The 27,828-nt window shown below is 38.8% G+C and overlaps 2 protein-coding genes across 7 annotated transcripts in view; both read left to right on the top strand.

The window, feature by feature from the left end:
* Positions 1 to 9,136, top strand: part of LOC130927029 (phospholipid-transporting ATPase IH-like) — a 120,109-nt gene extending 110,973 nt beyond the window's left edge. For 2 of the 6 annotated variants that reach the window (XM_057852496.1, XM_057852494.1), the window contains one exon: positions 71 to 9,136. In XM_057852496.1, the coding sequence (XP_057708479.1) occupies positions 71 to 337 (267 nt within the window). In that variant the 3' untranslated portion in view covers positions 338 to 9,136. The remainder of the gene's footprint in view (positions 1 to 70) is intronic. The other 4 variants (XM_057852500.1, XM_057852497.1, XM_057852495.1 and 1 more) reach the window with 3 other exon arrangements.
* A 7,984-nt stretch (positions 9,137 to 17,120) lies between these two features.
* The window catches only part of LOC130927028 (guanine nucleotide exchange factor DBS-like), a 116,443-nt gene continuing 105,735 nt past the window's right edge, over positions 17,121 to 27,828 (top strand). Inside the window, exon 1 of the mRNA XM_057852488.1 lies at positions 17,121 to 17,512. Within this exon, the coding sequence (XP_057708471.1) occupies positions 17,434 to 17,512 (79 nt within the window). The 5' untranslated portion in view covers positions 17,121 to 17,433. The remainder of the gene's footprint in view (positions 17,513 to 27,828) is intronic.

Genomic DNA, 27,828 nt, shown 5'->3' with positions numbered 1-27,828 from the left:
TTACTGTAAATTGTAGCTATTATGCCGTTAATATGTAAACCTTTTGGCTGATGTGATGTGTATGTCCCAGCAGGATCGTGACAAGTTGGCACGGGATGACGTGGCCGAGCTGTCCTCCTGTCGTTCTTACAAAGGCGCGAGCATCGACTCCTCTCAGCTGCAGCTCGGCACGGTGGAGACGCTGTCGCTCCGCGCCTCCAACCCCCTTCCCCAAAAACTCTTGGTGCACTTGGCAGAAGGGGGGAGGGCGGACTTGCGCTCCCTCAGCCCGTGCATGCTCCGGCTTTCCGGGGCGGGGATAGCCTACTACGCTCCGGGCCCAGAAACGTCGGTCTGAAGTCCAACCGGACTTAAAACTTTTGTGTGAGTGTGTGCGGAATAGAGTATCACGGGATGTGCAGGCAGCCATCTTTATCTCAAGGGTGAGAATTTGTACAACACACATGCTCACTTATGTTCATTTCTGGACCAGAGAGCACCCCTTTCTAGGTAGTATTATCCAAATTCCTCATTTATGAGTTACAGTTCAGTCTTTTTGTACATTCATAACTAGGGATGTCCCCGATCCAATCACATGATCGGAAATTGAATGAACAAATATATAACACATACATCGCAATATATCACTTTTTCGATATATTGTCACACACCTAATCGGGACATTCCTATTCATGAAAATTTTGCCTGTTCTTCCTTGCTTATGTCCTTTTTTTATTTTGCAAATGTTTGTTACAAATTGTATTTATACTGTATATGTTTGGATTTATACAGTATACTTATAATACAGTTATATGTACCTCTTCCACCCCCATTCTGTTTGTGTGTTCAGAATTTCTGGTCAAGTAAGGGCTGCTATCAAGCTCCGACCTTTATGTCGTGTATGTATGCCTGCGTGCATGAAGATGCCTGCACCGTATGTTTTGTACGTGACACACCTTTGCCTTACAGGTAAATCACATAGCAGCAGGCTAAGAGCCAAAGGTGTAAAAAAAAAAAAATCAAAAAATAAATAATAGGAAGTGATGTATTACAAAGCCTTACACACACACAGTCACCCCCAACACACCTCTTCCTACGAGGATGGGGAAAAAAATAAGAGAGGGATGTGCAGTAATGTCGCCACCCTGCCTTAATTTACACATGCCTGCTAGTAGTCGTTTCTATGGGATACATATTTTCACTACTCCATCTCACCTTTGTCTCCTTGCATGTCTCAACTCTTTGCATGGTGATTTCTACCCAGGACTGAACTCGGATTTATATTTTATTATATTGTGTTACTACATGGTGCAGAGGAGTAATTGGGGCCACACCATTTACATTTTATTCTTGAAATATCACCATTTCATGTAACGTCACATCTTTACTCACGTATATTTTCTGACTTTATTGCTAATAACCTTATGTTTGTAACCTTACTTTAATCCTGTGAAAAATCATTGCATCATTACTGTCGCGTTGTCCGATAATTACTTTTTAACAAATAACTGATATCCCGATTAGGGCTGCAGCTATCGATTATTTTAGTAGTCGATTAATCTACCAACTAGTTAGTTGGAATAATCGACTAATCAGATTAGGAACATTAAAAGATTAAGGGGATGTAAAACAAAGGCCTGCCATGATACCACTTTCAGAAGAGCATTAATTGCGAATACAAAATGAAATTCCCGAGTGTTTCTTCAAACTATGCAGACTTGCAGTTTCGTTTAAAAATAAATTAAAATACTTGAACTTAGCCTCAAACGGTATAAATAAAACAAATGAGGAACTAAGTACAACAAAAGAACAATTGACTAACTTGCATAGCAAAAGCCCGCTAGCAAAAATGCTATAAATTACTATATTTTTTTTTTCACAATGCTCTTAACAAATCGTTCAAACGCATATTCCCACACAAAAAAAAAAACTGGTCAATATACCTATTAACAAAATTATGAATACATAAAAAAACAATAACTCAAACAAAAACTTACCTTATGTTGGTCTTAACAGGGAGCAGCCATGTTAAATGAGTTATGTCATATTAACTGTTGCCACTAGAGGGCAGTGTATCCACCCAAATCAATAAAACTAAATGCAAACACTTTCAAAACAAACGTTACTCGATGCAGCAACAATTGATGCGAAGCTTTTTTCTAATCAAATTACTCGAGTTAATCGATTAATCGTTGCAGCACTTATCCCGATATTGTCTAGGTCCAAAAATCCGATACTGATATCAAACCAATACCGATATATGCGTTCGTGGACTTAACATATTATTGCAAATCGTATTGTGATGTCCCACTAGTTGCTTTAATAATGGTAAATGTAACAACTTCAAGGTTTTCCGAATAAAATAAATATTCTGTAAAAAATAGAGAACTTCAACTGAAGTTATAGGGGGAAATTGCCAAAATAATGTCCCCTACAAATAAAATAAATAAATTGAAATGAACCAAATTGTTCATAATTAGATAAAAGTTAATTCACAAAAAAATTACATTTATAATAGATACTCCAAAGAGCCACTAGGGGGCGACAAAGCAATAAAAATACAGGCAGGCAATTATAGGACATGCCAATGCAATGACAATTCCCACGTTGCATTATGCTGGGCTTTTGCACATATCTTTAATTATAATTATGGGATTTATTACTTTTCTTAGTGAGTATTTCTATCTGGTGACTAGGCATGTGCCGGGATTCTGACAGTATGATAACCTTAAGCAAAAATATCACTGTTTGACAGTATCATGGTATTGCAATTACAGTTCTAAAATGTTTTGTTTTGAGATTCCTGGGTTACAAAAAAAATTACAATTTTCCCATTGAACAGGATTTTTATTTTTCAAAACAACATATTAGCAAAATTGGAATTTAAGCATAATGTTAAGTTAAATGAATAAAAAAAAAATTCTAAATAAAATTAAATTTGCATGCTAATTGGCCACGTCATCTGCCTAGTTAACAAGCTTACGTGACAGTATGTTTTACTACTGCTAGACACACTACACACACTGAAGTTAACTCTCGTAGCTTGTGGGAAACGTTCATGACATAACCTGTAATTTTGTTTGAATGTGAAATCATATTGGAGATATTTTACATTTCAGTTGGCCCACCTAAGCCGCGGCTGTCTGTAACTTTCCTTTACCCGAAGTATTCCCATATCAGTGACTTTGTTTTCTTCCATGGTGGAAAAAGTTAAGGTGTTTCATGTCCTCCAGTCAACGTGCAGCACAGCTGACTCACTGACATGAGCAACAACTTGTGGGGAGGCCCTGCATTTTTGGGACATAAAAAATAGCAAATACCATAGGGACGGTATGACGGAAAATTTTAGCGGTTTTGAAACCTTAACGTTTTCATACCACGGTAACCGGCACATGCCTACTTGTGACACAGTAGTTATATTTGATGAGTTTAAAACTAATTATTTTTAATTTATTGTTCATTTTATTTGTGCACCACAAGTGTTTAGGGTCTTTCCCTCAGTTAACAAATCCCAAGCCTGTTAGTTTGGAGACATCTAGAGGTCACTCTAAGCACAGCTGCTGTGCTAAGCTGTGACCAGCCCATCCACAAACTTTTATAACCCAGCATGCGTATTGGCGAAAACTGAAACCTGTATTTTCCCCAAATTTTAAATGCTTTTATCTCGCGATATTATCGGACAACTCGAATCATTGCATCTTTAGTCACATGAAACAATAGATTTAACTTGTCTTTATTCTTATCAAGTTTTTCATAAGATAATTTAGTAATGTTGACACTTAAATATACAATCCTGCTTTTTTTACATGTTGGTGTGGCCCTAATATTCCTTCCGAGCACTGTGATAGTTTCAGGTGTTGTAATAGCAATTTTCGTGCTCTTTGTATGTTATGCAAAAACTCATGTCAAGTCGGAAAGAAGGCCAAGCGCGTGTACCTTTTGTCTCCCCGTTACGGTGGCAGTCACTATCAATGAAGGGATGTAACTTTTCACATGTTATACTCAGCAGGAAGACTTGAATAGGCGACTTCACAATCAATCAATAGAATGTCAAACCAATTTGTCCATGTCCAGCCGACGATTGTAGCTCATTCCGGATCGACCTCTTTTTTTCCTCTCAAGAACAGTTTATTTTTATACACATCACCATCTACCAACGGGTATAGATTTCATATATTAAAAAAGGAATTTTTATTGTACAGATTAGATACAAGCTCAGTCTGTTATGATTTCGGGACTCAACATCCTGACCTCAGTGACACTCACTGTGCTGTTGCCATGTTGTATCCAGATTTGACAGTATTTTTCGGGCTATAAGTCGCAGTTTTTTTTTCATAGTTTGGTCACCACAAGAGGGCGCTCAACGCCTATGGTGCGACTTATGTTTTTTTTTTCCCCTCTTCATTAAGCATTTTTTTGGCAGGTGCGACTTATAAACCGAAAAATACGTTACTCCTCTGCTTCAAAGATTGTTGCACACTCCGCCATTATTTAGTTGTACGTTATGTATGCCGCATGTTCACATTTTGTAATTTATTTTTTAAAACTGCTTTCTTAAGTCTCAGCGTGCCAAAAACTGTATTTTCTGTTTCAATGTTGACAAATGTACCACATTTTGTTATCAAAAGGATGGGTTGACCTTTAATTTACCAACTGTTACTAGTACTGTATAATAGTGTTGCGCTTTCATCCACATGTATGCATAAAACGATGTCTGTGGGATGCATTGTTGTTGCGGACAATGCATTTCTGCTATTTTGTGCCCATTCAAAGTCTTGGCTAGGCTCATACCGCAGGTTTTACTGCGCAAATCCGAAGTGGACCATTTTAAATCCTATCTAGGTCACTTTTATATGTGGGTTTTAAACCCAATCTATGACACATTTTTCCAGAATGTGGCTACGGTCTGTTGTTTTTGGCAGCACTTTTAATTTTCGTCTTAGTCTTCGTCTTTTGGTCGAAAACACTTATTAGTCTTAGTCATATATTAGTCATTTCAAAATGTGTTCGTCTTCGTCTAGTTTTAGTTGACAGACGAGCACATAATTGTAGTCTACAAGGAAATCACCCTTTTCATGATGATGATAATACATACTCAGCAGGAAAACGGCACATTATTTTCAATTAATTAAATTCATCTGGACGCCACCTGTCTGTAAAACATTTTCCAGGAGTATAAGAAGACACCGCGCTAAATGCTAAAGCAAACGCTATGCTAACGTGAACGCTATGCTAACGCTACAAGTTACTTTAGTTAGGGTGACCAAACGTCCTCTTTTGCTTGGACAAGTCCTACTTTCGCGAAGTATCCTCCACGTCCGGGCGGGTTTTATAAATTCATAAAATGTTCGGTTTTTAGGATGTCTCACGGGACAAATTTGAAGAGAATCCCTCCGGCCGCTGGGTGTCAGCGCCTGCCTGCGATGACATGGCTCCTAGTAGTAGGGAGGGAAGGAGTAGTTCTTGTTTTTGTTGGCAGTTTACCCCTATCATGAGGCATTGCCGCCATCTACTGGGTTGACGATTTGGCCACAACGCCTTAAGTTTTTTACGATAAATACGTATATAATGGCAACTGTTGACTTCTGTCGGAGCTTTGACTGTAAAATCCCGTTTGGTGTCGCATCGTTGCGCTGCCGATGATTGTAAACTTTTATAGCAAAGTTTGATTTTTGCCTCAGCTAGCTATCAGTAAGTTGAACCGCGCTAGGCATTATGGGAAACGTAGTTTTGAACTGCTACGTTTGGAAACATGCTGGTTGAATAGTTTGTCAGTTTATGTCGGTTTTTGTTTGTGTGCAATCTAGAACATTGAATGAGAATATCAATTCTCGTGTTAGTAATTTATAAAAATGTTTAGTTGGCACATAGCCTACTGTGTGTATGTGTATTGACTGGACTACATTTCTATGGGTCTGCATTATAATACGTTTATATATACAGTATATATATATATATATATATATATATATATATGTATATATATATATATATGTATATATATGTATATATTTGTCATTATTTATTTTTTATTTTTATTTTTTTTTCAAACTGCAGTTTTCCATCCAGAGTGAGGGGGCACACTTTAAATATATTTAAGTGATATAGGCATCTTTGAGTGAACTTCGAGTAAAATTCAGGTATCTTGAGGCCGGGCCGAGGGTCCTCTTTTTTGGGAATAAAAATATGGTCACCCTAGTTTAGTGTGTGATGATTACTTATCACAGACCTTTAAAGGCTAAACCACCATAGCATAGCCAAGAGAAGGAAGCAAAACTTACCAAGCAGCACCTGACACGTTTCACAAAAGGAGCCTAGAATGGGAACACGCTTACTCACCGGTGTTTGGGGCGGTGGGGCATAGCACGTCACGAGTGAAACGACCAAACACTGCTAAAATGCGTGCTAACCACACACATGATAAGAAAATGTCACACATTGTGAACTTATGACGGAAACCAGTGTTTGATTTTGTCAGCCCTTTTAATTTTCGTCTTAGTCTTTTGGAGGACAGTGCTTATTAGTCTTAGTAATATTTTAGTCATCTCAAAATGTGTCTTCGTCTAGTTTTCGTTGACGAAAACTCAAGACTAATTTCATCTAGTTTTAGTCGACGTTTAATAAAAATGTTTTCGTCTGTAAAATGAAAAAAAATTTAATTATACCCACCAGGACGCCACGAACATTATGTAGAGAAGTTGTCTGAGAGTTTAAGAGGACGCTCGCCGTTAGCAATAGCCGGATGCTAAGGGGAGTGTGAATGCTATGCTAACGGTACGAGTTACATTTTGTGTGTGATGATCACTCAGCATAGTTTAAGAGGACGCTTGCCGTTAGCAATAGCCTTATGCTAACGCGAACGTAAATGCTATGCTAACGCAGCTACGAGTTACATTTAGTGTGTGATGAACACTCAGCACAGACCTTTAAAGGCTAAATAAACATTTCCTATTCTCTCTTTTTGCCAAGAAAAAAAGACTAATCTCGTGTGTATCTCAAAACAGGCAATGGGAAGACTGGAGAGGACACTAGCGGGATGAATTGGGGTGGAGGGGCGGAGCACGTCACATGAGTGACACAACCAAACACATTGTGAACATTTGACAAAAGTCGAAAACTGGCATTCGTTATGCTTTAATCTCCCACTAAACGTTTTTAGCTATTTATCGTCTCGTCATCGTCATGAAAAAATTGTTTGTTGACGAATTATTTTCGTCATAGTCATCATAGACGAAAATAAAACTGACGGAAACTTTGGCAAATTTTCATCTCGTTCTTGTCAGACGACACTGGCATCCATCTCATCATCTTTTAGTTTCCCAAGACACGTCGTAAGCGTGTCATCGTGACCTCATCGTTATGAAAGAATTGTTTGTTGCCGAAATATTTTCGTAACATCGTTGAAGAAACAACACGGGTCTGAAGATGTCTTCCCAAATCAGAATTCTGGCGACCGCTGATGACGCTAATTTGTACCGTTAAGCAACGGGTGGATTTGCGCAATGAAGTAGCAAATGTTGAAAACTAACATGGAGGGCGGAATGATCTGTGGTGTGAAGTGGAGGGAGATTGAAGTTCAAGAATCAATAGGAGAAACCATACAAAGATATTATAGTAGCATATAATGGCGCTTCTTTCTTGTGACGTATTTTTCTACATCTGCGCATGCTGGTCACTTTCTTAACGGGCATGTGAAAAGACTAGATCTGACAAAAAATCGGATTTGTGCATTAAGACCTGTGACCTGGATCTGATTTGAAGTTCACTTCTATGCCACTTGTCCCGTTCAGACCATCAAGTTAATGCCTCACTCGAGTCGGAAAAACACGAAAATGTTGGATTCGCGCATTAAGAACTGCGGTATGAACCTAGCCATACTTCAATTTACGTCCAGCTTTGCTCATAATATTGCCTTCATAAATTTTTTTATTTGGAATTTAAGAAAAAAAAATAAGAGCTTTCGGGTGGAACACATTGTGCTCAACTACAATGCATTTTTACTTCATTTCTTTGCATTTGAAGAATTAAGTTCCAACTCATCTCACATTGTGCTTTCATGCTGTGTTGTATTTGAAAGCATGAAAAAACAAACAAAAAAACACTCGAATACATTGTGGTCATCTACAATCATTTTTATTTGTAATTTCTTGAGTTGTCCAATAATGATTATTTAAATGATAACAGATATTGTCCAACTCCAAAAATCCGATACCAATATTAAACCGATACGGATATAGTCGTTCTTGGACTTATGGCTAATTTTATTGTGATGTCCCACTTGATGCTTTAATAATAATAAAGCTCACATATAAATTTCCAAGCATCTTAGTTTAGAGACATCTAATGGTCAGTAAGCATAACTGCTGAGCTAAGCTGTGACCAACCCTGGTACAAAGGCAGAAAGCTCCTGCGTTCACTTTGAAGGCAACATGCATAATGCCTTCAAACTGATCATGAAAAACCAATGTCGATATTATCCGTTTTTTTTTTTTTTTAATGCTTTTATCAGCTACCCGATAATATCGGACAACTCTAGTAATTTCTATATTTTTCAACTCCTTGTAGTTGTGTTGCCCATTCTGGTATTTTGTGTACATTTCCTTTGCTACTTTTGTACATCTGTTAATGATTAGATTATCAAATTTGGGTCTGGGTTTACCAAAAGGGTCAGAGATATGACACAGCACTTTGTGGTACAGATCAGTGTTCGCCCAAAAATTGGGGTCCGTTGAGTTGATACTGCTATACTACTCTACGTTATTTTTCTATGAAGATTGTAGTGGATGAAGTGACCAAATAACTTGAAACTGGAACAAATTGGCCTCCATCTCAAATGGTTGTATCTCACCAGCCTTTTTCTCGAATGTCAACGCTGCTTCTCTGAAGTCCATCAGCACAAGTGCAGCAGGAGTTCAAAATGCTGACGTCAACGAGCATGGCAAAGATGCCAGGCGTGTGTGTGTATGTCCGCTCCCGAGCGGTACATGCATCTTCCGTACAGCACTGTTTGTATTAATAATTATATATAAAAGGTTTTGAGACTTTTTTTTTTTCTTAAAAAAATGATGTTTTTTCCTTTTATTAACTATTTTGCAAGCCTGTCTGTAGCAAATTAGGGTTAAATGCACTGTATTGTTATTTTGCTTGGAATAAAGAAATGGTGAAAAGGTTAGTGGTGCAATTTTTGATTGAATTTCCTTACCTTTACATTTTCAGGATGGATGGATGGGTGTGTCACGATTCTATTGTGATTTGCTACCCCAGCAATTACATATCATGTGGGCCAGATCAGTTTATTTTTGTCTAAATAAGCTAATTTACTCACTGCCACTGACGGCGCTAGACGTCAGTTGGGTGTCAAGCGCCGTCAATGGCACTGAAAGATGAGCATCCACAGCCTGTTTAAGTGATTTGGACATCTACCGCTGTCAGTGGCAGGCAATGAATTAATTTTGCGTCAATTCCTGAACAATAAAAATGTTTTTTTCAATTTCTCATTTATTCATAATTTGTTTCACATGTGTCTAATTTAATTCATTTGTAACCTCCACAGTTCACACCTGTCAGGGAAATTCAACTTTGAACTCCACGACAAGTGTCAACTCGATAGCTCAATGAGAGAATGAATTAGACCAACCAAGGATTGCATGCTTCGAAGACTTTATAAACAAGATTAGAGCTGAAACGAGTACTCGAGCAACTCGAGTAACTCGAGTTTAAAAACTGATCCGAGTAATTTTATTCACCTCGAGTAATCGTTTATTTTGACAGCTCTAAGCATCATGTTTTGCTCGGACTACTTTTAATGCGGGACAACGCGCTGTCACGTGCGGAGAGGAATAAGGGAAAAAAAAAAAACTTACTGCAGCCAACAGCCGCCACAAACGACGCCGACGTTGCTGAATACTAGCCCGCACGATGCTACGTTGGTACAGGTAGCATCTGATGCGTCTCACAGAGATCACCTTTGTTGAACTAGATGCGAAATGACAGACTCGGCCGCGTCTGGGCAGCGTTAGTAAACAGCCGCCATCTTAAAGCAGTAGAGCGCTAAGCGCTAATAAAGAGCGCTAAGCACTAATAAATAAGATTAACGTTACTGTCGCTACTAGCTCACGTAACGTTAGCCCTGCGGAGGGCTAGGTTTCAATTAATTATGACCACTGTCGATGCGTGGCTAACGTGTCTTACATACAGGCTTTAACCTAACATAGCATTGTGGAGTGATGAGGGTGTAAAATAAAAACTTAATCATGCTAACTATCAATTTTAGCTCAGTAGTCATTGCTGGATAAAACATAAAACACCAAGTAGCACTGGTCCCTAATGTGCTCCAATACAGCCTGTATCATACATTTATTTTGAACACTGCAAAAACTCAAAATCCTATCAGGACTTAGTTTAGACTAACTTAAAACTTAACTAGAACTTAAAAATGGCTTGACACAAAGAGATTTTCAATTGAAACACGTGGGAAAAAATCCTAACTTTTAAGTGATGTGTGTTATCAAGCGTAACGGCATTTTTAGGTAAGATATATATATATATATATATATATATTTTTTTTTTTTTTTTAATAAGATCTAAAAGTTTTTTGAGTGAAAGCAGTGAATGTCTTTTTTTTTTTTTTTTTTTTTTAATTCTAGTTACATCTGAGATGCAATTGTTGGCTGTTTTCAACAATATACATCGAAAATAAAGACATTGATTGACTGAAAATGGTTCAAGATTAGATGAAATGTCTTGTTTTCTCATGTATATTTATAATTGCTCTTCACCTAAAAATATATTTGTTTTATCCGATTAATCGATAGAATTTTCAGTCGATTACTCGATTACTAAAATATTCGATAGCTGCAGCCCTAAACAAGATATATATCTTTTACCCTTTGCATATCAAACTAATCCAGGCGGCTTATCAACTGTATTCATTTTATTTTATTAAATATGGTGTCTCTCAACGCAGGAAAAAGCACTGCCCAGTGGGTGACCAGGTACCAAGCTTCTACCTTCCGAGCAGTGTTGTCACCGATTACTTGAAAAAGTAATTTAACTACTGATTACTGATTACGCCTCAAAAAAGTAATCTAGTTACTTTACTGATTACTTCATTATCCAAGTAACTAAGTTACACTAAAAGTAATATATCAGTTACTTTTTACCCATTTTTCTCCCTTTGCCGCCTAAACATAAGAATGACAACAGAAAAATGTCATCACATGTAATTGACTTTCCGATGATTGAATTTAAAGGGGAATATCCTAATTTCGCGCTAGCTTAGCCACTCCGGAGCCCTGAAACTAACAAATATCTGACAAACTGCTTGGAATTTGTTGAAACCAACTCCACCGACCAATTAAACCCCGCTAACTCTTAAGATTAAGCCTAATGTCAAAACTTCTGAATTTCGGGTTATGGTTAACAGCATATCAGTGCCAATGTAAAACAATGCAAACTGACGGCACAGTAATCAACAACACAAGTGGATTGTACAGTGCAATAAACACAAAGGTGGTGGCGGGCGTGGATGATTGTGCACATTAACAACCTGGAAGTACTCCTCTCAACACACACGCGGTCAATTTGGCCACAAAATGTGGCGGCAACTAAGCATTTTACACTCAGTCGGACTTACAACACATCTCACAGATGCTAAACGAACACATCACCTCACGGCATGAATGTGCAACACGCATATGATGTAAACAAAGCTTGCCAACTTGGAGCGTAGACTGCCCGTCGTTGCTACGGGAAAGCTACAAAACGGCCGCGCATGTAGGGGGTCCAACCTTTTGCTGATACCCTCCAGAATGAAGGCAAAATACTCAAATTCATTCATGAATATCCACAGATCAACATTCCCTCGCAACGTCTCAATACTCGGCACGAATGTCCACCCGCCTCAGTCCTACAACATGTGACGCGAGACCAAAACAGGAAATAACTAAGAGGTTGTCATGGAAACACGTACCAGGAACCTTTTATTTTAGCATTTTCTATTCAAAATGCTCTTCGTACATGACTACAATATTCTTTATTCTACATACGTTATGAGGCAATGATAAAATAGCAACGCAGAGACACTAAGGAAACTAACTTTAATCAGATTACTGGTGCAGAAAAATGAACCCGTTAGATTGCTCGTTACTAAAAAAAGTAATCAGATTACAGTAACGCATTACTAACTAACGCGTTACTGACAACACTGCTTCCGAGGAAGGCGGATACTGCCAGGTGTTTATACTCACAGTCACAAACCATCAGTTTTAGATTCGTGGATATATTGAAACCTACCGAAACTGACCTTGCTCGGTTTTCCCGTTTTGTACTTTAATGCTTAAAATAAAATTAGACTGTGGTGTCGACGACCAAGTCTATCCTGACGAAGAAACTCGTCTTACGTGGGACGTACGTTCCCAACGCATTCAATTACACGGGACATACAAATCCCAGTGTATCCTGTTGTATACAACTTAACCTGACAAAATAAATTTGCCTCACGTGGGACCTACGCTTCCCAAACGTGTCCAATTACACGGACCTTCCAAGTGTATCCTGTGTTAATTACAACAATCAACACTAACCTTGTTCAATCCTGGTTGCTGGTTGATTCGTTCTCAGGTTCAAATGCCGTTTGCAATTCACCGATGGAGGATGTCCGCGTCCTGTTCCCCGGAGGTTGTAAGGCTCCGGGCGGTGCGCACCTGTCAGACGTCGTCGATCATCCACCGGAGAAGGGAATTGGCATCCAGCAATTTCGAAGGGCCAAGTTAAAAATGTCAGGGAAATTCACTTTTTAACACCAAGACAAGTATCAGATAAGAGAACAGAAACAGACTCAGCCAAGGATTGTCTTGCTTCGAAGGCTTTATGAACAAGAGCTCTCGGTTACAGACGCGGTGCCACGCACAAAGCGTCCTCTCCGCGTGTGGACAAAAGAGAAATGCAGGGCATGCCTTTATTTATGGGTTGACATCATAGAAACAAAACCGAAACTTAATATAGCATATCCTGGTTAAAAACATCTCAAGTTACAGAAAAACATCTTTAGTAGGGGAAAAACACCTCAAGTTGTGACCTTGAACACCGGCTCTGGCTAGAACGATGATGAGCTCAGGCTGATAAGCCACAGTCGCCCATTGTATTCATTCTGGGCATATTGGAAAACTCAGGAACATAACAGTCCATATTTGGGCATATTGTGATACAGTCTACAATAGTCAAGGCTATGGGAAGGCACACTCAAACAGGTTCATATAACAATGATGCTCTATGCTACAATGTTCTCATGCAAGCATAACAAAAGCATACAAAATATCACGTATAATGGTTATAAGTTTTCTCTCACAACACCCGTTTTCTCCAACCTCCGTTTGCCAGTCTATATGCGCTAAGGTGACATTAAAAACACTTTTTGAATTTCCGATTTATTTATAATTTATTTGTTTTGCTATGTGTAATTGCTATTTGTAATTGTACCAACAGTGTTTATTAAGGATTTAGTGTAGGTTTTTGGGCTGTGGAACAAATTAATAGAATTATAATGTATTTTTATGGGGAAATCCCTCTCGACATTCGACGATTTCGACATACAAACCAGGTCCTTAAACAAATTCAATTCGTATGTTGAGGTTCAACTGTGTATATGATATAATATAAATTATAGATTCAGTGATTGAAATACCATAGACTTATGGAAACATACACTCACCGGCCATTTATTAGGTACACCTGTCCAACTGCTCGTTAACACTTAATTTCTAATCAGCCAATTACATGGCGGCAACTCTGTGATTTAGGCATGTAGACATGGTTTAAGATGATCTCCTGCAGTTCAAACCGAGCATCAGTATGGGGAAGAAAGGTGAGTTGAGTGGCTTTGAAGGTGGCATGGTTGTTGGTGCCCGAAGGGCTGGTCTGAGTATTTAAGAAACTGCTGATCTACTGAGATTTTCACTCACAACCATCTCTAGGGTTTACAGAGAATGGTCCGAAAAAGAAAAAATATCCAGTTCTGTGGGCAGAAATGCCTTGTTGATGCCAGAGGTCAGAGGAGAATGGCCAGACTGGTTCGAGCTGATAGAAAGGCAACAGTGACTCAAATAACCACCCGTTACAACCAAGGTAGGCAGAAGAGCATCTCTAAACGCACGGTACATTGAACTTTGAGGCAGATGGGCTACAGCACCAGAAGACCACCCCGGGTGCCACTCCTTTCAGCTAAGAACAGGAAAATGAGGCTACAATTTGCACAAGCACATCGAAATTGGACAATAGAATATTGGAAAAATGTTGCCTTGTCTGATGAGTCTCGATTTCTGCTGCGACATTCGGATGGTAGGGTCAGGATTTGGCGTCAACAACATGAAAGCATGGATCCATCCTGCCTTGTATCAACGGTTCAGGCTAGTGGTGGTGGTGTAATGGTGTGGGGAATATTTTCTTGACACTCTTTGGGCCCCTTGGTACCAATTGAGCATCGTTGGAACGCCATAGCCTACCTGAGTATTGTTGCTGACCATGTCCATTCCTTTATGACCACAATGTACCCAACTTCTGATGGCTACTTTCAACAGGATAATGCGCCATGTCATAAAGCTGGAATCATCTCAGACTGGTTTCTTGAACATGACAATGAGTTCACCGTACTCAAATGGCCTCCACAGTCACCAGATCTCAATCCAATAGAGCATCTTTGGGATGTGGTGGAACGGGAGATTCGCATCATGGATGTGCAGCCGACAAATCTGCACCAACTGTGTGATGCCATCGTGTCAATATGGACCAAACTCTCTGAGGAATGCTTCCAGCACCTTGTTGAATCTATGCCACGAAGAACTGAGGCAGTTCTGAAGGTAAAAGGGGATCCAACCCGTTACTACCATGGTGTACCTAATAAAGTGGCCGGTGAGTGTATATTTGAAACCAGTGTTCTGCCAGACCAGCGTACTTATCAGAATAGCATACCCGTATGTCAGTGTGACAACTACACTATCGTGCGAGTTCACATAATCACAGTAGCATTCTACGTATGCAACAACAATGTTCTATTAGGTGGGTCATTTGACAATTTGAAGACAATTTACGTCCTTTCTTCACATTTTTAATTATTCACACAGGACAACGGTCCTTTTTTTCTTCATCCTTTTTTTTTAATTTATTTTGGGCTGGTACAGTTGATCAGAGAAGCATTCCTACGAACACTACGACAATGTTCCGGTGATGACCAAAGTAGCATTCCTTTGTGAGCAACGACGATTTCTACATAATGTTACAGTGACGTATACGTGCTACAACGACGATAATGAAATACTGTAGTTTAAATTTAGCGATGCAGTGAATATTACTGTAAACGTGAATACCCAATGTCGGAACGCAGAAGGTGACCCATGGCGAAAGGTGATAGCAGAATTTACAATCCGAAAATGGTTAAAAAACAAAACACTTAGCTTATTTTGGGTATTATTATATTATTTAAAATAATATAGATTTTTTATATTATATATAATTAGTGCTGTCAAACGATTAAAAAATTTTTATCGAGTTAATCACAGCTTAAAAATTACTATTTAATCGCAATTCAAACCATCTATAAAATATGCCATATTTTTCTGTAAATTATTGTTGGAATGGAAAGATATATATACATTCAACATACTGTACATAAATACTGTATTTGTTTATTATAACAATAAATAACAAGATGGCATTAACATTCTGTGAAAGCGATCCGTGGATAGAAAGACTTGTAGTTCTTAAAAGATAAATGTTAGTACAAGTTATATATTAAAACCCCTCTTAATATTTTTGTTTTGATAAAATGTGTAAAATTTTCAATCAAAAAATAAACTTGTAGCCCGCCATTGTTGATGTCAATAATTACACAATGCTCATGGTGCTTAAACCCATAAAATCAGTCGCACCCAAGCGCCAGCAGAGGGCGACAAAACACCAAAAAAACACAAGTAACAAGTAGACATGACACTATGCTGTCATTTTAATGTTTGAGCGGGGCATGTGCGTTAATTACGTCAAATGTTTTAACGTGATTAATTAAAAAGAATTAATTACCGCCCATTAACGCGATAATTTCGACAGCCCTATATATAATATTAAATTACAGCCACACGTTTTTCTGCCATTCGTTATGAATGGGAAATTTGGACGTTCATAGCCGTCAATGGCATAGTCTGACTTGGGTGCCACTTGAATGTCAATGCGCTGTAAGGTTAAGTGTATGGTCAAAAATCACAGCCACACGTTTATCTGCCATTTAAAATGAATTGATAATTTGGACGTTCATAACCGTCAATGGTATAGCTTTACTTGGGTGCCAGGTGAATGTCAATGCGCTGTAATGTAAAGTGTGTGGTCAAAAATCACAACCACATGTTTTTCTGCCATTTAAAATGAATTGATAATTTGGACGTTCATAACCGTCAATGGTATAGCTTTACTTGGGTGCCAGGTGAATGTCAATGCGCTGTAATGTAAAGTGTGTGGTCAAAAATCACAACCGCATGTTTTTCTGCCATTAAAAATGAATGGAAAATTTGGACGTGCATAGCCGTCAATGGCATGGGCGTGCATGCCCTGCAAAAATGCCATATACCAAAAAAAAAAAAAAAGCCACTTACCCAAAAAAAAACACATACATACCAAAATCCATTAAATCCATTTTGCCACGTACCAAAAAAAAAACGCCACGTGGCAAAATCCATTTTGCCACATAACAAAAAAAATGCCACATGCCAAAAGCCATTTTGCCACATACCAAATTCCACTTTTTGTTGTCGCTGTCTCTCCAAAAAGAACTGAGCACAAACACAAAGATATGTGGTCAGGTATGTAATGTCTCATCAATGTATTGGCAAAACAGTTATTTCAACTAAACTATCATAATGACACTACATCATTGTTACTGTCAGTCGTCTCACCTTGCAAGTACATGTCTTGCACACGAGATGTCAGTATTGTACCACATGCGTGAAACTGTCGTTCTCCCACCCATTTTTGTCTGCACAGGTTTGCAGCATCCCTCGTGTCACTGATGTGTACGAACGAGGCTGCATCATCATCATCCTGCTGCGGCTCCTCCCCATCTTCTCCAGCATCCTCCCTTTCCCGTCACTCCCTTGCCGAGGACGTGTCCCGGCAGCCTATGCTGAGTGAGGCGACGTCAGCATCACTTGAGCATCTGAGGGCGCCTCCATCATCGCCTACTCACACACCCTCGGAATCCATGTTTCAAACAACACGACGACCAGGAATACATATATTGGGTTAGACCCTTCTGCGTCCCCTTCTCCCTCCCACCACCTTCCCCCATCCCCCCTTAACGCCACCACACCATTCTCTCCGAGGAACCGTCCGGTAAAAGCAGGCAAGCTGTCTCTTCTCCCCAGGAAAGTGTCTCCCTGCTGGGCTGCTGGTCTCCCGCTGCCCCTCTGGAGGATGATTCTGTGGATGAAAACGGAGGAGATGGACGTGGGGGAGCTGATTGAGAGGCTGAGGACGGTCACAAGGAGTATAGGTGGGCCACAACCACACACACCCATACCTAAACAAGGACATTCCCGTGTATGTTCGGTCAAAATTGGATTCTAAGAAGATAAAACAAAGCAGTTTTAAAAATTGAGAGCCAGAATTTAATTGTTAGCAAACGTAAATATGGCATGATGACCTACATTTTTATGAGATGTAGCAGAAGAGCAATGCACCGACAATGAGTGTCGATTCAATAATATACATTTAGTGAGTGAGCCAAATACTTGTTTTTGTATAATTTTACTAAACTATTAATGGGGGGAAAATGAATGCTTTTGTTTTGTTAAGCCCTTATTGATCCTTTCCTGTATACACAAAGTAGACACAATAATAGGTACACCTGCATTAAATGTCATGAAGTTCATTACAAGAGCTGGATAAAAAATAATTTTACTACTATTACTAAGATAATAATGCTTGTTTTTGCTTCCGGTAATTGATAGATGTTCATTTACTGCCTTTCTCTTGTTGCTTTTTACCCATTCACAGTAGATAGCACTGTATATATCAGGGGTCGGGAACCTATGGCTCGCGAGCCAGATGTGGCTCTTTTGACGGCTGCATCTGGCTCGCAGACAAATCTTCAATTATTAAAAAAAAAAAAAAAAAGTTTCGTCATGTAATGGGAAGGGCGCTAGGACCTCGGGGGAAACCTGGCGGGCGTAAGAGCCACAAGGGAACCGTTAAAAAGAGCAACCAGTAGGGGCGCTCACATTTTTTTTTTTTTTTTATTGGCAAGCCAGTGATCAGGCGATATTCGGGTCGGGACACTATAGACACTCCAGGTGTGGCTGTGGAGGACGTTCGAAGTCTGATGATGCGTGTGGCAGTCAGTTGAAATAGTAGCGCTGGATCTGTAGCGTGGTGCAGACAGGGATTAAATGCTTCAGTCTGTTGTTACACATTTAATTTTGCTTTATTTTCATTTTTCTTATACAGCTGAAACAAGAGAAAAAAAAACGTCCGTCTCGCATTGCTACAGACAGCTTATTTCTTATTCGCTCTAAAATGCGGATTCTTATATAATTATATGAATAAACAAATACAAGTTTTTGTGAAAAAACATTTAACTTCTGCATTTTAGACACTACTAGCATTCACTCGTCGTCCACTCGCCATTACGAACACATCTGCAGTCACACATAAACATACTGTAATAGCCCCGAATGTGGAAATAGGAAGGAGAGGAGTTGGTGATGACTTTCCCACTTTATTGTGGCAACCATAGAAATAATAAACAAAATAACAGCAGCATCCGCAACTTGCTAACTCCGCTCTCACGCCGTACGCTCTCTCCTCCTTGCTTCCCGCTACGTCACTACTCTGCCGTCTGATGGCCTCTTCAAGGGCCCACGGGTAGTTATGGACATTACAGAACTTAACGATTAACATATTTCTGAACTATATTAACACTCAGCACACATCACAATCATCCTAAAATAAAGCAATCCGCTAATATACACAGTCAAATTATACTCATTTTCTCACCTCAAACAAGAAAAAAATACTAGTTTACAACGTCCGTCTCACATTACTGCCAAGGCGGATTTCTTATTTGCTCTAAAATGTGAATATTTATTGCCCATTCATGCCACTTAGCGAACGCCTCCCCCCTGCTGGTTTAAAACTGTAAGTACAAGAGTATCTGTGGATTAAAATAACTATTTAAATATTATTTAATAATTATTATTTAATTTTATTATTATTATTTATAACAGTTATTAAACAGAATTCAGAGACTTATTGTACTTTAAAAGTGTTGAAATTACATAAAATGGACATATTACTTGTATTTTTAGTTTTAAACATATTGTATGGCTCTCACAGAATTACATTTAAAAATATGTGGTGTTCATGGCTCTCTCAGCCAAAAATGTTCCTTACCCCTGGTATATATTGTCCAGCCCATGTTACAACGTACCATAATTTTCAGACAATAAGGCACACCTGACTATAAGCCGCCACCCACCAAATTTGATATGAGAACGGAATTTGTTCATTGACAATCCGCACCGGACTATAAACCGCGGCTGTCCTCACTGTATTATGGGATATTTACACTAGGGCTGTCAAAATTATCGCGTTAACGGGCGTTAATTAATTTTTTTAATTAATCACGTTAAAGTATTTGACGCATTTAACGCACATGCCCCGCTCAAACAGATTAAAATGACAGCAAAGTGTAATTTCCACTTGTTACTTGTGTTTTTTGGTGTTTTGCCGCCCTCTGCTGGTGCTTGGGTGCGACTGATTTTATGGGTTTCCGCACCATAATTATTATTGACATTAACAATGGCAAGCTACTAGTTTATTTTTGATTGAAAATTTTATAAACTTTATCGAAACGAAAACATTAAGAGGGGTTTTAATATGAAATTTCAATAACTTGTACTAACATTTATCTTTTAAGAACTACAAGTCTTTCTATCCGTGGACCGCTTTAACAGAATGTTAATAATGTTAATGTCATCTTGTTGATTTATTGTTATGATCAACAAATACAGTACTTATGTACAGTATGTTGAATGTATATATCCGTCTTGTGTCTTATCTTTCCATTCCAACAATAATTTACAGAAAAATATGGCATATTTTATAGATGGTTTGAATTTCGATTAATTATGATTAATTAATTTTTAAGCTGTGATTAACTCGATTAAAAATTTTAATCCTTTGACAGCCCTAATTTACACCAAAAGGTATTAACCAATAACACTTTGACAGTGATCATTAGACCAAATGAGCCACCATGAAGCTTTGCAGCCAATTGGTTCATTGCTTCAAGAGGCTTCATTCGACCATCGCTGCTCCCTATGGGAAGACAGTCAACCTCTGCTGCGACCTGCTGTGAACACTGTTGTCATCCAACATGCCTCCTAGCATGCATTGCAGCACTACAGATGTAAATAGCAATCAAAATTCATGTTCTGTGTTCATTATTTCTTCAGTTACTGTTCCAGTTGTTTCATTAATTGGTAGTTATAGTATTTGGTAAGACTTTATCTGACAGTTGCGCCATAAGACTGTCATAAGACCATCATAATTATGACATGACACTGCCATGGGCATTAATGAATCCTTATGACGGATGTCATTTTGTGTCATCCGGCAAATGATCTCACTTTTGAATGGATGTAAAAGATCCAAGCTGGACATAAATGGATGACACTTAATGACATCTGTCATAAGTATACATTAATGCCCACAAGTGTCATGTCATAATTATGAAGGTCTTATGACAGTCTTATGCCATCGCTGTCGAATAAAGTGTTGCCTATTAACCCAAATAAATGAACAGAAGCAAGAAGCCCAATAGACTACAAGCTGCAGGATTCAAAATGAGGGGAAAAAGTAGCCTCTTATAGAAAATTACGATACCTTGGTCAAGATGCAGTATATAATATTATAGGTTATGTGGCTGATAATACAAACTATGTTTAGGTATATATATGTATATGTATATGCCGAGGTACCTCTTAAGTTAATTCGCTCCAGGATCTTGTTTGTAAGTCGAAATGGACGTACAGTATGTCGAGCAGGATTTTCCCATAAGAATACATTACAATTCCATTATTTCGTTGCACAGCCCGAAAACCTACACTAAATCCTTAATAAATTCTGCTGGTATTATTACAAATGGCAATTACACTTAGCAAAACAAATTGCAAATAAAAATCTGAATAATAATAATACAATAATAATTCCTGTAATAATGTAACAAATCGGGTTCTAATGTGGCGGATGTGTTTTGCGTGCTGCACCTGAACGCACCGCATGGCTGACGTGACAGAGTAAGAAAGGTGCAGTAGAGATTTTACTTTCTCTTTTAATGTTTTGTTGTTGGCGTCAACTGCGGCAGACAATAGGCATAGAAATCAGGGAATAGTATCGTTTCTCATATTTACTGTTTGACTGTTTGTACTACTCTAACACACCCAATATAAAATAAATACCACTGGGGTCGTTGGAGCAGCGCCAGCGCGGGTCCGGCGGGACCCCGACATCCCGGCAAAAAGGCCAAACTGTGCTCGTTCACCTTAGTCTTAACTAGAGATGTCCCGATCGATTGGCATCCTGATCGATCGGGTCCGATCACGTCATTTTCAAAGTATCGGAATCGGCAGAAAAATATCGGCCATGCCTTTTTGTTATATATATATATAATTTTTAATTAAATCGTTTTCTTAATGTATTTAACGTTACAGACATAATATGTTACATTCAGCCAGAGTCTTTGGTTTAGGCATTAGGTACCAATAACGGCGGTAATTAATTTTTTAAAAATGTATCACGTTAAATATTTGACGCAATTAATGCATGCGTTGCACGACCCACTCACGCATTGTCGCACTCAATCTGTAATGGCGCCGTTTTACCCATTTAGAGAGATTAAAGGCAGCGTAACATGAGTAAAGTGAATTTTGGCAGCCTTTGGAGCCTTTTTTTCATTGGCTAAAGCCTTACAATCCTTCTCCCTACTATTACAAATATCATGGGAAGCAATGTGGGGAAGCAAGGTAGCAGTTGATCTTTTTCTTAACACCTTATGTTATTTCCCAACGCAGAGAAGATATATCAATTGGTAGCACTACGCACAGTCATGGTTCCACTTCCCATCATGCATTTGAGCATGGCTACAGTATCATTTACTGAAAGCTCAACAAATACACTAGATGGCAATATTTAGTCACAATATACAAAGTCACAAGTCTTTCTATCCGTGGATCCCTCTCACAGAAAGAATGTTAATAATGTAAATGCCATCTTGAGGATTTATTGTCATAATAAACAAATACAGTACTTATGTACTGTATGTTGAATGTATATATTCGTCCGAGTTTTATTCATTTTTTTCTTAATGCTTTGCCAAAATGTATATGATCGGGAAAAATTATCGGGAATGATTGGAATTGAATAAAGAGCAAAAAAAGCAATCAGATCGGGAAATATCGGGATCGGCAGATACTCAAACTAAAACAATCGGGATCGGATCGGGAGCAAAAAAACATAATCGGAACAACCCTAGTCTTAACCCTTTGTACTGACTGCATTTTGAAAGGTTTAAAGAAGGCTCACCGAAAACAAGTTGACAATTTATTCAGGTCGACAGCAATCAAACAGCAAGGCGAAACAGAGAGACTCAGGCGGGGAGGCGAAGTTACCCTATCACACGTCAACAAAAGGTTCCCGAGAAAAAATGACAACCCTTAGTTAACCATTTAGTCTCTTGAATTCTCTCGCGGGGTGGGCGGTGGGCAGGAAGAAGGGTGTGTTTGCCATTATTGTCTGTTTGTGGATTGGACAGGAGGATTCGGAAGTTACTGTTGTCAAGGCAACAAGGGTTGTGGATTTTTTTCACCTCAGCTTCAAAAGGGGCTCTTGGAGTCTTATCAGTCAAGTTATCAGTTGAATATAGGGCGTTTTGCTGTGTTACTTGTGTTGGGACAGGGCGTCCCGCCATTTGTTCTGGACTGTCAGGGAGAACTGATTGCAAGAGTTGGTGGTGCAGATGTGGGCTTGTCATCGTCAATCTTGCTCAGTCAGTTTCATGACGCACATGTTGGGCTTCCGTGATAAGAAGGCGTCATGTATCTTTTATACCATATATTCTGCTTGTTTTCCTTAAACTATGGTATAAGTGCTATTTATTTTATAATGAATGATACTATACCCTGATGGATTATATTAAGTGTGTTAGAGTAATACAAACAGTTGGTCAGTAAATACAAGAAAAGATACTATTCCCTGATTGATTATATTAAGTGTGTTAGAGTATGCAAACAGTTAGACGATGCCTACGAGAAAAGGGACTCCTTCATTATTTATGATTATCATAATGTTTTGTATTACACTCTACTGCTTAATTATTTACACTCTCACTGTCATAATTCTCATTGTCTCCTGAAACATGCCACCGATAGTCATTTTTAGTGCTCCTAGAATAATGTCTGTCAGTGATAGTGACTCCGCCTCACTGCTTACATTGGCCCTGATCCATGAAGAATCGCACACAAAAACATACAATACAGGCTGAGATGAGCAGTACCTGTTTGAAAAACAGGTCAGTCATAAAACAATTAGGAGAAGCCAATTGTTTAATGAGATCAGTGAAGCAAAGAGAAGTCCTGATGGTGCACAGTTCCAGCAGCAAACCTCCTCACCGCACAATCTTACATGACGCTTTACTAGCAGTGAGTAGACAGGCTAGTTAAGAGGAATTTATATTACTCCCGTGGAATATACTTGCTTTTTGTTCACAACAGGGTTTTTTTGCATTCATTTTGAAGTCGATTTGAATTCTCTGATAGGGTGTGTAGTACCTAAAGGGTATAGGTTCTCCACCCCTGCGTGATGCACACACAGCCAACAACCGTGACAGAGATTTGCAGTGGCTAGATGAGGAGAGTGCAAGGAAAAAAAAGTAACAATGATGTCATGAGACAGGAGAGAGAATGAGATTTGCCGGGCGAGAGTCAGGAAAGTCAGAAGAATTTATGTCTAAACTGAAAAGAATTTTTAATCCAAGCACTCTTTAAAGAGATTGACTGAAGATTGTCCCACACAATTAAATTAAATCTTCTTTCTATCTAGACATTTCATCATATTTGATTACTTTTTGAAATGCCAAAATTTCAGGTGTTTTAAGGTTTCGTGTTAGGGTCTCATCTTAGGCATTTTCGCCGATTTCCTTCCTCATTCTACAAGCATGCATGATATGTTATTTTCTTAAATTTATTTATTTATTTTTACCTGTCCTGCTAAAAGCTAAAAGGCAGCGTTAAATGAGTAGAGTGAACTTTGGCAGCCTTTGGAGCATTTTTTAAATTGGCTATAGCCTTACAATGCCTCTCCCTACACTGAAAAAAGCGATTTTGGAGAGTGGTAAATATAATCTCGCCAAACTGTATAAAATTTGCCTAATCTTCCTTGTCACCCAAGGAATTATAAAATAATGGGTAAATTTCACACATACTACCTCTTCGTTAACAGTAACAACTATCACATGGAAAAATAGGGTAACATATACCCCAAAGAACTGTGGTCGATAGGTGTCAGGCGAAATGCAATGTCCAAAACCTTTTCAACTAGAAAAAAATAGCACAATTCCCAATTGTAACACCAGACGCATTTTTTTAATGAAAATGATGTAAATCGTTTGTGCTACGTTTTTTTAGATACAGTATTATGTTTTTTATTGAGATATTAGTTTCCTTAGCTTAGCTCTCGCGGCTAATGGAGCGTACCAACCCTCTCAATAACAGAGGGTTGTCTTAACAACTAGCACGATTAAAACACAAATTCGTGTCAGTTTTGCAGTAAATTGGGGGTGTGGGGTTCAGATATTAATATCGAGTGATGACGTTCCTCTAAGCCCCTCATTTACTGCAAAATGGTTCTGAAGTGGTGCCATTCGTGTACGTCCGTGCTAGTTTTTAGGACACCCCTCTGTTAATGAGAGGGTTGGTAAGATTTATATAGTAATATTATCTTATAAATTATTAGCACATCTGCCTCACAGTTCTGAGATTAAGGTTTCAATCCCGGGCTTCTGCCTTCCTGTGTGGAGTTTGCATGTTGTCCCCGTGCCTGCGTGGGTTTCCTTCCACATCCCAAAAACATGCATGGTAGGCTGATTGAACACTCTAAATTGTCCGTAGGTATGAGTGTGTGCGTGAATGGTTGTATGTCTCCTTGTGCCCTGCGATTGGCTGGCAACCAGTTCAGGGTGTCCCCTGCCTAACTGCCCGTAGTTGGCTGGGATAGGCTACAGCACCTCCGCGACCCTCGTGAGGAAAAGCGGCATGGAAAATGAATGAATGAATGAATGAATTATCAGGTATTACCTACTAGCAATGGAGATAAATTTTACCCAATTTCATTGAGTAGGTATCTGTTGAATATAGGCCTACACATAAATATTAGGTAATTTTACCCAATTGTATTGAGTAGGTATGTATTGAATATATACATACACATTAGGTAAATTTTACCCAATTTCTTTAAGTATTTCATAGCTTTTTATTTCAATTACTTTATACTCAGTATATGGAATTAAATCTACCCAATAAAAGTAGATGCAAATTGTTACCTCAACTTTATTGGGTAAATTCTATAGGTTAATTTTTACAGTGTACAATTAGAAATAACGTGGGAAGCAATGTGGGGAAGAAAGGTAGTAATTGATCTTTTTCTTAACACCCTATGTTATTTCCCAACGCAGAGAAGATATACCAATTGGTACAACTACGCACAGTCATGGGTGCACTTCCCATCATGCATTTGGGCACAACAGTTAAATGGCTACAGTATCATTTACTGAAAGCTCAACAAATACACTAGATGGCAATATTTAGTCACAATATACAAAGTCACATTTATCCTTTAAGAATTACAAGTCTTTCTATCCGTGGATCCCTCTCACAGAAAGAATGTTAATGTAAATGCCATCTTGAGGATTTATTGTCATAATAAACAAATACAGTACTTATGTACTGTATGTTGAATGTATATATTCGTCCGAGTTTTATTCATTTTTTTTCTTAATGCATTGCCAAAATGTATATGATCGGGAAAAATTATCGGGAATGATTGGAATTGAATCGGGAGCAAAAAAAAAAGCAATCGGATCGGGAAATATCGGGATCGCAAGACACTCAAACTAAAATGATCGGGATCGGATCGGGAGCAAAAAAACATGATCGGAACAACCCTAATAAGGATAATATAAAAAAACAGGTTACAGGCTACCAAGATATCAAAATAAACACTGCAATAGACTCTCGGACTAGAGTGCAACCCATCCCTCACCCAATGTCAGTGAGCTGTGAAACTTGACACCCATGTTTTGGGATTATAAGATTTACCGACACAAATCTGTTAGGGCTTTGACGTTATCCCACCAAACCAGTATTTTGCTTCCATGCCATTTAACTCACTAGCTGTCCCAAGTGATCGATATCCGTATCCTATGCATTTTCTATCACGCCTGTTCTCTACAGCAAGACCGTACGTTTGGTCTCGACATTGGTACGGACGATACAAATGCATAACCTGCATGTACACTTTTTGCTGGGGACGGGATGTTAATAAGACTAAACAGATTACTGAACGGGGGTCAGCGCTACATTTCTCACAAATGTGTACCTAATTAATTGGTAGGCTAGCTGTTCAAATCTGTATTGACTTGATACTAACTTTCATGTGTATTGGTTCAGGTGATACAACGTTCGATTCAAACCTTTGTTTTCAAAAACCACTGAAGAAACATTTCCATGTGCAAGTCCCTTTATTAAAAAGAATGGGGAATTATCCAAGAATGGGTCCACTTCTGGGGACACTGGAGCACCCCTTGACTCAAACTAACACTGGAAAGTGATTTGGGAAAAAAATAATGAAAGAATATCTGAGATATCTAAGGACCGATCTACATCTGAGGCATATTAGGCTACCCCAAGACTCGAAAAAGAGTACTGTACTCTCATGAAATTCAGATTTTTTTTGGGGGAATGACATTTCATGTTCATATCAGTTCCCCCCTGAAATTGACCCATTTTTGGATCGGTCCCCCACCGCGTTGCATTACCGTATTGCAAACAATGATTCAAATGAAGGACGGCTAGCTTGACCTGGTGTTCCTTGTGGAGGCTGGCCTGACTGCAGTAGTTTTGCAGGTTAGCAAGTTCACACAGTTTAATGTTATGCTAACTTGAATAGAGGTCGGACTTTCAGTCACAAAATTAGTGGTGTTTCCCCCACCTCCACAACATTGGTGTCTTTTTACAATGCTTACAGTGGCTGCTGCTGGCCGAAATTTTTTTTTCTAATATCCCAACTCTTCGAAGGGGGCGGAGGAGACGGCATGTTGTCGACATGAATTTGTCGGGGTTGTGTGAGTGTGCGTGTGTCTGTGTCTGTAAATTCATCAGCCAATCAAACGTGTGTTTGAGGTGGAAAAAAATGGACCCGCACATTCAGGAGTCAGGGATTCAGGGATAAATGTAAGTCTGAACTGAATAAAAAAATAATTCACTTAATAATGGTAGGGTCTATTGTATTCCTGCAAAAGTATGGGAAGACATTCTAAAATTCTAATTTATATAACTGAACTCATTATATTAATGCAAATAAGGTTTATAAGTTGGTGGGGACAGTTTGAGAATCCTGAAAAGTTGGTCGTTTTATGTACCTACCGTCCCTATGCAAACCTACTCCCTTCCTCTACAATCCCAAACGGGCTGGAATTCATGACTGTTGACTTTACATAAGACTCGTGGTGCACCCTGGGTTGATTGTCCAGAGTGC

Source organism: Corythoichthys intestinalis, chromosome 12 (genome assembly GCF_030265065.1).
Source record: "Corythoichthys intestinalis isolate RoL2023-P3 chromosome 12, ASM3026506v1, whole genome shotgun sequence".
In the NCBI taxonomy this organism is placed as follows: Eukaryota; Metazoa; Chordata; class Actinopteri; order Syngnathiformes; family Syngnathidae; genus Corythoichthys; species Corythoichthys intestinalis.
This window is presented reverse-complemented; position numbering and strand designations above follow the sequence as displayed.